The 12,707-nt window shown below is 35.3% G+C and overlaps 2 protein-coding genes across 8 annotated transcripts in view; one reads left to right on the forward strand and one right to left on the reverse strand.

Moving 5' to 3' along the window:
* The window catches only part of CYTH3 (cytohesin 3), a 171,691-nt gene extending 161,729 nt beyond the window's left edge, over window positions 1-9,962 (forward strand). For all 3 annotated transcript variants that reach the window (XM_074208177.1, XM_074208176.1, XM_074208178.1), the window contains exons 10-13: window positions 4,774-4,850; window positions 4,974-5,045; window positions 5,185-5,339; window positions 5,589-9,962. In XM_074208177.1, coding sequence (XP_074064278.1) covers window positions 4,774-4,850; window positions 4,974-5,045; window positions 5,185-5,339; window positions 5,589-5,661 — 377 coding nt within the window. In that variant the 3' untranslated portion in view covers window positions 5,662-9,962. The remainder of the gene's footprint in view (window positions 1-4,773; window positions 4,851-4,973; window positions 5,046-5,184; window positions 5,340-5,588) is intronic.
* Window positions 9,963-10,059: 97 nt separating this feature from the next.
* USP42 (ubiquitin specific peptidase 42) overlaps window positions 10,060-12,707 on the reverse strand; it is a 160,881-nt gene continuing 158,233 nt past the window's right edge. For all 5 annotated transcript variants that reach the window (XM_074208162.1, XM_074208163.1, XM_074208165.1 and 2 more), the window contains one exon: window positions 10,060-11,132. The gene's annotated coding sequence lies outside the window, so the exon portion shown is untranslated. The remainder of the gene's footprint in view (window positions 11,133-12,707) is intronic.

The raw sequence follows: 12,707 nt of genomic DNA on the forward strand, positions 1-12,707 counted from the left end.
TGCTCCATATTTTAGGACCTTCTGAAAAACCTATGGTTTATAAGGAAAGATGTTACTTAAAATATAAAGATTACATTTAGGACATAATAAAGGAGATATAGGGTTTAGGATGATGTGATAAATCTCATGACCAGTTAAGACATGGTTTTTACAACTTGCTATATGGTTGAACTTAGGAAAATTAATTTTGTATTGAATAACTTTCATGTCTTTGAAGAAAGATAATGTGGCAATATGGCCTTGGGAAGGAGACTAGACTAAGAAAAGGAAATCTGGAACCTAAATGCCAGCATGATTGCTAACTAAAATCACTCAGAGGAGCATGCTTTTGTCTTCTTTTTTCATTGGCTAGAAAATTTTTGCTGTTAAGTCCTTCATAAGGCAGAATAGGAGATGTTTATGTTGTCATTTTGTATTTCTTGACCTGTGGAACTGAGGACTCCTACTCCTCTGTTTTTAGGAATTTAATATGTTATCAAAAGATTTACTTAGTGTATTTGCATTAGGCAGGTGCTGATGAACAGTGAAGTAGAACCAGAATTGAATTCCTGGAGAAGATCAGAATGGATGATATTTGAATCTACCCAGTGTTTTCAATGATCCTATATATCTCTATCTTGAACATTGCCACAAAAGCTTATCTTTGTATTGCAGTATTCTTTTGGTGATACTATATCACTGTGTATCAGGATACATGCTCAGAATAACTATAAATGCGGATGATCTAAAAGGCAGTGAAAATGTGTGGTAGTTTTGAGCAGACTTTAGCTTGTTGCCAATGATTTGTGTACAAGAAGTGACATAAAAGGAATTACCAAAGAAATGTATAATCAGAAAAGGAGAAGGAAGAGTAGATGATGTAGTAAGAGAATGTACACTGGTATTCGCAAAATAATGAAAAGATCAGATGTTTATTGGGTGAATCTTCAATGGAGGGCATATGGAAAGATACCTAGCCATTGCAGAATGAGAGGGATGGGTTGCAGTCTGCACCAGTGAAGGCAGTACTCATACTAATAAGATCAAACATCGCAACAAGATTTTTACTATTCCATCTCTTGCTGCCTGTATGATTTTGATTGTACTGGGCTAATTCAACAATGATTATTTTATGAATGAAAAAAGATCTTTCCTTTCCTTAAAGGGATACAAGGAAGCAAGTTTTCAGCTGAAAGTGATCACTGATAAGATTTCTGTTATTTTTTAAAGTGAAAACTGATGATTTGTTATTTTTTTAAAGTATATATAAAAATGGGTATTTTAACAGATAAAAAGACATAGTTCTTGCTATCAGTTTCCATTAAAGGAGTATAAAAATATGGACCCACATAAGGCATTTTGCCAAATGTTTCCAAAAGAATTTGAAAAACTAAAACCAGAAATTTCTCTTTATAAGTACAGTTGTGCAGGAAATCATTTGCTTATTTTCACCAGTGTTACATTAGTTGGCTTCATCTTAATGTCAAAATTAATTTTGAAGCAGCTGCCAAAGGTGCTTTTAAAATATGACTGCTTTTCTATGGTAGGTAAGAAAATTTATGGAGAAATTACCCTTCCACATTGTTTAAATATTTTAAAATGTCTATTAAATGAATAATTTATAGTTAACAAGCTTAAGAATTGTGACCAAAATAGGATTTTTGTTTGTTGGAAAGGAGCTAAAAGGAGTCAAGAAAGGAATATGAATGTGAAACAGATTATAGGAGAAGAGAAAATTCTAAAGAGAAAATTTGTAATTCATTTTGTTTTGGCATTTTGAGTTGTTGAGATCAGGCCTCCCTACTTTGCTCAGGCTAGAAGTGCAGTAGCGCCCTCAAGGGCCCATTGCCACTCCTGATTGGCAAAGGAACTTTGACCCTGCTTTCTTTCTGACTTGGGCTGCTTTGTTCCTCCTTGGGCTTCCTGGTATCCCCTCAATAAGGGTGCCCTCCCAACTCCCAGCTCACTCATTGTTTCAAAGAACAAAGAAGGGCATTAGCAAGCAAAGATTGTGTGGTTCCCAGGCAAAAATAATGATGGTGGTGGTGGTAATGTTGATGATAATAAAAATAACCAGTAGCTAGTATTTATTCAGCACCTATTCTATGCTGAGTCCTGTGCTAAGCACTTTACAAATATTATCTCAATCCTCACATCTCCCCTAGAAAGTAGGTGTTCTCATTATCTCCTTTTTACAGAAGAAACTGAGACAGACAGCATTTAAAGGACTTCTCCACATTCACACAACTACTCAGTGTTTGATTTGAACTCCTGCCTTCCTTACTCCAAGCCCAGCATCCTATCCATTCCATTCAGTCCACTAGCTTAGCAACTGCTTTTAGAACTGAACCTAGATTTACAGAGCAGGAGTCACAGTAAATAAATCTAAAGCCTTTTTAAGTACAATCACAGGGACAATATGGAAATAGCTCCCCTGAAATCACAAGGCCCTAGAGTCAGTTACCTAGAACTAAACTCATTTGGTTTTCACTTCCTCTCTGTTGATTGTCAGTAGTTTCTGTTTGTTGTGGGCACGCCCTGCCCTCCATCCACCTGCAGTTGGAATATTCATTTCTCTTGTACCAGCTTTCATCGGGGTTGAGAGGCAGAATTTTAAGCACTTACTTTGAGAACACAAAGCTTCCAGTCTGATATTATCCCAAAGGCTACAGAATACAAAATTGTTACTATTTTTTATTCAAGATTTTGATTTGCAAGGTCTTGCAATTACTAATCCTTTACTCATAGTTGAAGAAACGGGCAGAGGGAGAAGGTTCTTTTTCCTGTTTCATAGCAGGTTGGAGACCAAGATAGAACTCAAATCACTAATCTCCCTCTTATACCACTCTTCTTTAGGCTAGAGCCCCAGTTTCATCTTTTCTGGCATGAAGCAGGTGCTCATTGGACCTGAGAATTAGTGAGTGGCTGCTATTTGAATACTCTACACTCAGTTAAGGAAGTGAAAATAATAGATGACTTTAAGTAAATTGCTTTCTGGTAGTTTGAGAGTTGTGTGGTGGAAAAGATATGATTAGCTGTGCAATAAATAATTGAGGTAGGATACTTCAAAGTATCAGTGGAAACCTCTCAACCCCCTTCTACCTTTGGAGTTGTTTTGGGCTTCTTTGGTTGGTCAGTGATCGTGTAGAATTAATCCAGGCTGAAATATGAGAGGATCAGAGATGATATTTTCCTAATCTAGAATCTTAACCTTTTTTTTTCACTTAAAACTTTTTTTCTATTCATTTCTCAGACCTTCCCATATGCCTTCTATGGAATAGAGCTTGCATAATTAAACCAAACTAGTTCTGTCTAGTTTAACTGTCTTAGCATAAGAGAATAAACTCTCTTTTTATGGAGTATACCAACTTCAAGCCAACAAAATCAGCCCATAGGTGCAGAGACCAAGAGCAGAGCCAGGCCCAAGTACTTATCTGCCTTTCCACTTGTTCCCTTCTTTAATACCCTTTTTCCCATTCAACATCTTCTGTTTCATTCCATTTCCTCTGTCTCTGTTTCAACATCTCAACACTTGCTTTTGCTTGCTTCTTGACCATGTATATCACTAACTCAGATTAATACATTAAAGCCATAGTCACCATGCAATAATTTATGACTTAAACCACTATAGAGATACTGCCAGTCTTAAATAACTGCTGCCAAAACATGCATGCTAGAAGCAGTGGGATAAAGAGGGGTGGGGCACCCCTCTTCCACTCCTTTGCAGATATGGGAGAGCCACAGGTGTGGAACATTGCATATATTTTCAGATTTATTTGTGTATTGTTATTTTCTTTAAAAAATATATTTCTGTATGGAATAGCTTTCTTCCGAGAGAGGGGGGGAAGGAACTGGGAGAAATTCTAGTGATATAAAAGGTAGCAATAAAAATATATTTTAAGAAAAAGAAATGGGAACTAATTTGACCATATCTGTCTTGAATAAAAAAAAGTTTTATTTAAAAAACTTGATAAGCGAAACAAGGAGATAAATTATATCCAATTGCATATATTTTGAGATTTAGTCAAATGGTTTATTAAGTCTGATAATGATTGGCAAGGGGATCATTTAAAAAAATTTATTCATTTTGATTTTCAGGACCACAATCTCTCCCTCCTGCCTTCTCTTCCCCCACTCCCCCTGAGAAAGCAAGAGAAACAAAACCAGTTACAAACATGTATAATCAAGCAAAACATTTTGGCTGTGTCAAAAAAAATCTCAATCTGCATTTTGAGTAAAAGGGATAATTGTTACTGAAGTATTCCAGTTTTGCTTAGAGTATTTAATAATGAGATAACCAACCTTATATACAACATTAAGACTAATAAATACAAAATGAGTAGGCAGTGGTATCCTTCTACAGTTGTTTCAGTGTGAGAAAATGAAACAAAATCATGAAGATGGGATCTTTCCTGGAAAAGTACAAAAAAAATTATAAAGGTTTCCCACTCAGATGGGGCAGTTACTAATGAAAACCCTTTGCTGAGACTTGAGAACCATCTACTTCTTCTAGAGTCTCTACCAATATTCAATCTGTTTGCTTTGAAATATGATTCATGGTGGGGCCTTAGGTCCCTGAGACACAAATCTTTTTTTTTTTTTTTTTTTAGTATCTTTCCTGTTATTTGAAGCAGAAGCAAAAGTGAGATCAGTCTGATAGTGTTTCTGAAAGTCATTAACACTTGTAGAAACTCCAAATTCCATTGATGAGGTTCCAGAACCAAATCACTTTTATAAGGTAATGTTCCACTTGCATAGTGGACTGGACTCAGCTGATTCTTTATGTTTTTATAGGTGGGAGAGTGAAAACCTGGAAGAGAAGGTGGTTCATTTTGACAGATAATTGCCTCTATTACTTTGAGTATACAACAGTGAGTATGGATTGAAGGCAGTTAAATTCTCTTTCCAAAAGTAACAGTAATCCCTTTCATCACATGCATTTTGAATCTCATCCCTGTTTCAAATGACTAAGAAAATGTTTTTCTATCTTGTAGGATAAAGAGCCCAGAGGAATTATCCCTTTGGAAAATCTTAGTATAAGAGAAGTGGAAGATCCCCGGAAACCTGTAAGATATCTCTTTTGGAAGTTCTAGTTTTAATGAACTAAATAATAAACCAGCAAACTAAATAAACTTTGAAGCAAGTTCCCAGTATGTTCAGATTCTGTGATTTATGAAGGTATCTTTATTTTGTCTTTTTATCCAGAACTGTTTTGAGCTTTATAACCCAAGCCATAAAGGACAGGTTATAAAAGCCTGTAAAACAGAAGCTGATGGCAGAGTGGTAGAAGGCAACCATGTTGTATACAGAATATCTGCTCCAACCCCAGAAGAGAAGGAAGAGTGGATCAAATCAATCAAGTGAGTATCATAAAAGAAAAATCACAGTATTTTCAGGTTATTATTCCTCCATTTTCTGACAGGTATTTTAGGGAGTAGAGACCGGGAAGCAGAACAGTTGCATATTCAACACCCCAAATCTAAACAATATTGGTGGGCTCACACGCAGATATCTCCATTCAAGTTTTTAAAAACTGAGTTTTCTTCTAGACCAACCTCTGTCAAACCACAACTAAACTAATAGTTTTTTTTCCCCTTTCCCTTCACCAGAGCAAGTATAAGCAGGGATCCCTTTTACGATATGCTGGCAACAAGGAAAAGAAGAATTGCCAATAAAAAATAGCACTCTGCTGTTTGGGTGGTGATCCACCCATTACACAAAGGGGAATATGAAATCAAGAATTCAAACAGGTAAAAGTAAAAAAAAAATTATATCTAGGGGGGAAAAAACTGATCAAAGAACGCTTCTGCCTCTACAAAATTGAGCACAGAAAACCTGCAAGATACTCACCTGGAAACAAATACGTTAAATAGAACACTGCAGAACACTTCCCAAGGATGAATATATGGGAATTTAACTAAACATAAGACATAAGCCTTATGTATACTTTGGATTTTCAATAACCTGAAGAAAATAATCAGACTGATAGACCTGAAATAATTTATCCCTTCCTGTTTATGGAGCATATTACCCAGGATGGGAGATGTTAAAAAATACCGTTCTTATAATTTTTAGTCAGTATGAATTCTTTGTAATACAGCCACCAGAATTGGTGTACAGTATGATCCAGAACTTGTTTTCTCTCTGTGAAGATCATCTTCATTACAATTAACACATAGCCATTAGCAGCAGCAACACAAATCATTCCAAATTCAATGTTTGATAAAAAAAAAAAGCCACCACTTTTTTATTTAGAACTTTTTTCCTCTGATATATAGGAATATAGCTTTTATATACCTTTTTATATTCTGAAATTATGAAATAAAACTTTTACTTTCTAACAATAGTATTTTTAGAATGGCAGCTATAAATTTAATTTAACTCCTGGGCACAAGTACAATGTGCACTGAAAATATGCAGCTCCCAAAGGTAATGGCTTTGGAAAAGAAAAAAAAAATTAAGGGGTAGCTATAGACAATTGAGGTGGTATCAAGTCTATATTTACTGCTGCCATAGTGACAGAATTGGATGAAAGTATATAAGGTAAAAGGCAGTATTAACCTTTTATCAAGATAGTAAATATGACAAAGACTAGGAAACCTGTGGAGATAGCTAGGCATAGAACATAGGAGAAAAAGATATCCAGGAATCTTTAAAAAAATTTTTTTAGTATTTTATGGAGGGGAAGTCTTCCTTAATAGTGTCTGAATCTCTCATTACAAAAAATTTGTTTGGCTTTAACTTGCCCTAGGAATTAAGCATTAAAGCTAATAGTAAACAACATAGAGGTGAGATAGAAAAGGGAACTTTTCCTCTTCTAACCTTAGCTGAGAAGGTGCCTTAAACTTTTATGTGGCTTTTTTTTTTTTTTTTTTTGGCCCCACAAGTGTTTTCTTAAAAACAATTTATCATTGTTAAGGACATCTGCCCTGGGGTGTTGATACTGTAATTGCTTATTCTTAGATGAGGGAAATCCTCCCAAATAGAAACATGGTACACATGTATCTAACTGGCCACAGGGAGCATAATCTCTGCTATCTGCACTACAAAATCTTACAGTGAAACAAAAGTATTACTTTTATTCCATGACCTTAGAAGGACATGACAAAATTCCTTAATCCAGTGAACTAGAAATAGTTTGTGAACATTTTCCTCTTGATACACAGCTTAGGTATATTTTGCGATATTTAATATTCCTTCATATAAAGGATATATCAAATATGGAGCAAATACATAATTTAAAAGTATACTTTGTTTTATTGCATGGCACAGAGGTGTTTGTTTTAAACAGTTTAGATTACAAATCTGTCAGCTGTGTTACTGGAATGGAACTTTTGAAGTTCCTTGGAATAGTTTTTAAGAGTATTTAATACTCAGTCTCAGAATATAGCACAGAGAAAATTGTAGAAATATGGTGTGGGTATATTTTAACCTGGAATCACAAAGAAAATATAAAACTACCAAAGCCTAGGAAATGCAAAGACTACAGTGGTTCCAAGTTTAGGATTGAACCAGGAAAAAGATTTTTCTAACCCAATTTTATTTATATGAGAATATACATTTAGATGTGGGACATATTATTTTCCATAGGAATACCTCTATGAATAAAACCATGTTGATTTAGTAACAGATGATGCTCTTCTTGGTGTTAGCTCCCTTTCACAAATGAAAATTAGAAACCAGGTATCTTCTCCAACCAGAAAATTTACTAAATTTGTCTCACCTGCACAGGCTATGTGACACAGGTACACCATGAGGATACAGAACATAGAGGCAATTTTATTAATTTACTTCTGCAAAGCCTAAGTCAGGGAAAACTTCAATTTCAATTTCACTTTTTAATGTCTTTGTTAAACTCAGAATGGTGGAAGTAATCATTTATGTAATCCAGATTTTAATAATGCTAAGACTTAGTGATTGTGTGGATGGACTGAGACAGGCCATTAAAAGATAGATAGAGATACAATCTGGAACAGATGGAAATCACTGTAATTTGTTCCTGGGTTTTGAGGCTTCTTAAATGGTTCAGTCACAGAACAAATTTAATTTTTTTTTTTTTTTTGAGACAGACAGTGGTTCCTACCTCAGATAGCCCTCATTGCAAGTGCACATGCAACTTTGGGTTTCAGCTTCCCATGAAAGAGCCTCATGGAGTACAGTAGACCAAATGTTGTTGCTAATGAAGATTGATTATAGAAACACTAATCATTTGGGAGGTCTCATCTGCAATAGCATGAGCACTTAATCATCCATATTTTCTCTCTTCTTACTTAGGATTATTCTTTTAAATAACACTTTGGTGCAGGGCTGGGCAAGTATCTTTCTGGTTTTGATCTCACAACCATATTGGTAAAGGGAAGCATGATGGGAAATGCCTTATCAAAGTACATGTGTTCTTTTGCCATAGTAGCTTATAAAAGAACTTTGCCTGTGTGGATGTTTACATGGGAAATTATAGTAACAAATAACTAAAATGTTGTGATAGCAAAAACTAGCAGATTTCTCTGCATTTAAAAAAAAAATTCAAAGAGCGGTAAGTTTATTTTCTCTTTCACCCCCACCTGCCTTTTTGGAGTGTGGGCAACAAGACTGTGTTGAATTTAAAATTTTTTTAATTTGCCGCCAAAGGTGTTTTTTTAAATTTTAATCATTGTGACAGTATTAGCAGGGATGGAATTAAGGCCAACGTTTCCTCTAAGCCATCAGTTAGGCTTCTCAAAGAGCAAAGCACCTCTGGACCAGATAAGGTATTGTTCACAGGAGGGCAAGGCCTGTCCCAGTACTCTGGCACTTGGAACTCCTGCCTTAGGCTCTGGCTGGTGGGTCCTTGTATAACAAAACTGCCTCTTCCTCTATGAGAGCCCAGGGAAGCATTAAAGTGTTTTCCCTGTTCCCTCCATCCTAAGATTCTTCCTTCTCTCCTAGTTGCTTTCAGGGCTTGCATTTTGCCCCAGATTCTGGCCAAAGAGAAAAAAATTTTCTTCAGGGACAATAAGGAGGGTGGGTGGGTGGGGGATAAGCATATATACACAGCCAGGGACACTTAACTCTAAGTAAGCTGCTTCTGTTTGCACTTCTCATCCCTGTAATCTCCTCCCCCCAACCAATTTTGGCTGTGGTTATAAACAGATCCAGGTAACAGTGTAATTTAGAAAGCTGGACTAACTACAGTGCAAAGCAACCTAGCTCTTTTAAGCAAGTCAGCGTCTCTCCTCAAAGGTCACTAACTTTTTTGAACAGTTTAATGTGTGTGTTACACCAAACTGGGTCAAAATAGAAGTTATTTATATAGATGGAGCAGCATTTTATGCTTCATATAAAGCAATGCATATTTTTAAAGTTATAAATGCATATATCTAAATAGATATGCTTGCTGAGAAGTTAGGTCTATTGTAGACCAGAAGCTACAAGTTATAATTTGTGAATTATCAGTTTCTTATATTTTCTTGGAAAACATTTCTATTTACAATTAAATATAGTTAATTTGTAAATAATGTACAGATATGTATTAAATTTTGAAGTGTTTGTTACTCGGTGTACAACCACAATTTGCATGAAGAAACATTCTGTATCTATTCATAATATTTTGCTGTAAAGTGTGATAAGATTGTTGTATGGCTGTAAACCCTCTTGCAAATACTGTGTTCACTTCAAATAAAAAAGTCAAAAAGTATTGTTAAATACAGTTGTCTAAGATCTGATTCTTTTGATGTAAAAGTAACAACAGTAAATCCACTAGTAGTAAAATCATTCAATCTTTACTTGCAATGCTTTAACAAAGTCTAGCCTCCCCCTTCTCCCAATAGCAAATCAGCCCCCCCAAAAAATATTCTTCTTAAAGAATAGGTATGTCCAGGCAGCTAGGTGGTGTAGTGGATAGAGCATCATGGAGTTAAGGAGGTCCTGAGTTCAAATTTGGCCTCAAACACTTAACTGCCTAGTTGTGTGCTCTTGGGCAAGTCAATTTAACCCCACTGCCTTACTTACAAAAAAACAAAGAAAAAAAGAATAATTGTGTATCACCCACTTGTTTACTTAATCAAAAAGCAAAGAAGAGCTGAAATAAAACCACAAACAAGCTTGTTTTTGACTGCTGTATTTTATATACTATATAAATTTTACATGCTATATATTTACAGTGGGGCAAGTGCTTTTATAATCTTTAAAAAAACAAAGATCAAACTTTAGACATCTCTGAACAACACAGACTGTATAAACCATACAGATTATTCAGATATAAACTGTATTAAATACAGTTTTCCCCACTCCATCTCCTGATGCAGGACCAGTGAATTATAAGTATATCACAGTTTGATAGCATTTCCATATTAAAAATAAAATCACAGTATGAATTTGTCTGTAACTAGAAACTTTAAGGGACCAAACTGACAACTCAGACTCCAATATTGTATAGTCAAGACAAGTGATTGTATAAAAAAGTGTTATGTAATAAAAACATACTGTAGGCTTTACAAATAAAGTTTGGGTTATACATTCATAATGTAAATGCTCATCATAACTGGTAAATTGATTGGTGTGTTTCCAAAGTTCAGAAACAGAACTTGTCTATAAAATACATCTTCAAATCTTGAATACAACTAAAATGTGAAGCAAATTAGTTTCTAGTATCAGACATCACAGAAAACAGAGAGCTGTCTCTCAAAATTCTAGGTAAGAGCTTGTGAATCTTTAAATAAGTCTTTAAATTAAATATACACAGTTTTTTCTTTTTTTTTCTTCCCTTCCCACTTCCCTCCCACCCCTTCCTTTTTAAATAATTCCATGGTTTCCTGGCTTGGTCTTGCACCAGATGTCTAACTTGGAGTAACATTACATGAAATACAAGTAATCAACCTGAGTCTGTAATTAAGCAGCATTTGAGATGTTCTATTCCAGGGCATTATTTTCAATGTGATTATATACACGGTATTTTACAACGGTCAGCAGTTGTAGAAAGTTTTCATCCATTTGGATTAAGGGTAATTAAGAAAAAGTCTCAAGGTAAAAATTAAAAAAAAGTTCTTCCATGGTAAAATCCTGTACAGTATTTACTGAAGAAGCACCACTTATGGATTTGAACAGTTAATCATTTTCTATTTTTATAAATATAATTTAAGCTGTGTTGGGGATGGCTTCAGTTGAACACTCTGAATCTGAAAGACAAGATATCAACTGTAGAGATTAGTCATTCCACAGACAGGAAGTTTTTAGAAACAAAGAACTTAGTTGGCCTAACATCAGCTCTTTCTTATTACTAATGACTTATTCATGTTGTTTTTAAATTAGAAAGATCCCAAAAGATGTGGAGGAAGCTTTTCTCATTGAAATATTTTACCTTTTTTAGCTGTGGTGACAAAATACATGTCTATGTTTTAGACAAAGAAAATGGGTGATCTGAATGATCCAATAGTATAACATTACAAAGGCAACCCAAACTCTTCTTAAAGTCTCTCCCAGCAATTGTTTTCTGTCTTTCAGAACAAGAGGGAATGAAGACCACTTCCCTGTTAGACCTGTGCTGCTCCAACTTCCCTGTAGTAGACCCACTTAAGAGCCATCTTATACTCAGTCCCCAAACCCAGGAATAGATATCATTTACACCATGTGTCTTACACACAAAATAGCCTTTGGGAGAAGTGCTTATATGTAACCTTATCCCTACTTTATAGATGAAACTGTCTTTTGCCCCTTTTTTGTATCCCCAGTGCCTAGCACAGTCCCTGATATATTGTAGGTACTTAATAGTCTTTAAGATTTGAGTGTATGTGATTCAGAGGCCTCCCCAAGGATTCACAGATAAGTAAAAGTCAGAGGTGGGATTTCTCCTCAGGCTAAAGTCCAGGACTCTATGCATTATGACTCTCAGTGTGGTGAAAAGTTTTGAGGCATTTTTCAAATGTCTTATATGAATTTTTTCACTTAAAAAAGCCCCTAACTCACTCCTTGGATCAGTATTTGAAGTTTAATTTCCTAATTCAGTTTTGATGTGTTTTTTTTTTTTTAGCTTAAATGTCAGCTTTAAGTGGGTCATTGTCATGAGTGCTGATGAACTGCCTTGAATTCTAACAGTATTTATGTTTCTTCTGGAAGAAAAAAGGACCAAAACCCCTCATTTTAAAATATGTTAAATTCCAAAAGAACTCTTTTGCTGATTATCATTCTGGCCACCTGGCAGATTTGGGTAAAATTCACTTTCATCCTTTATACCATCTTTAGCTCACAGTTTACGTTTGGTTTATGTAAGCTCTATCATTTTGGGAAATCAAAATCCCACCCTCCCATCCATCCCTAAACTAAAATCAAACTTTACATCAGAGTTGAAGGTCTGTACCCAAAACAGAACTCTGCTGCCATCCAGTGCTCCTACAAAACCTAACAGCTATCCTAAAGGTGAGAGTTGGGGGAGGAGTGTGAGATGAAAACAACTTGGGCTCTGATTGAGAAGTGCTAACCTAGATAGATCAGACTTTTACAAGGATGCTGCCTGTGTATCTGTCAAGTGATCTAGTTCTCTGAGGGACAGTTTTCCTCTGGGATTGCAAGTGTCCAATTCTTGAAAATGCAGTGGAGAATAAAAGGCATGAACTAGTTTCTGGCCTCAAAAAATTTAGTAAACTTGCAAAATGGTTAAAACTCTCTGCCATAGCTATACACAACTAAAAAAATAGCCCATCTGTGTCATCTATCTTTTCTAAGGTGTTCATAGTAATAGCATAAAATAGCACACA

This window comes from Macrotis lagotis, chromosome X, assembly GCF_037893015.1.
Source record: "Macrotis lagotis isolate mMagLag1 chromosome X, bilby.v1.9.chrom.fasta, whole genome shotgun sequence".
Classification (NCBI taxonomy): domain Eukaryota; kingdom Metazoa; phylum Chordata; class Mammalia; order Peramelemorphia; family Peramelidae; genus Macrotis; species Macrotis lagotis.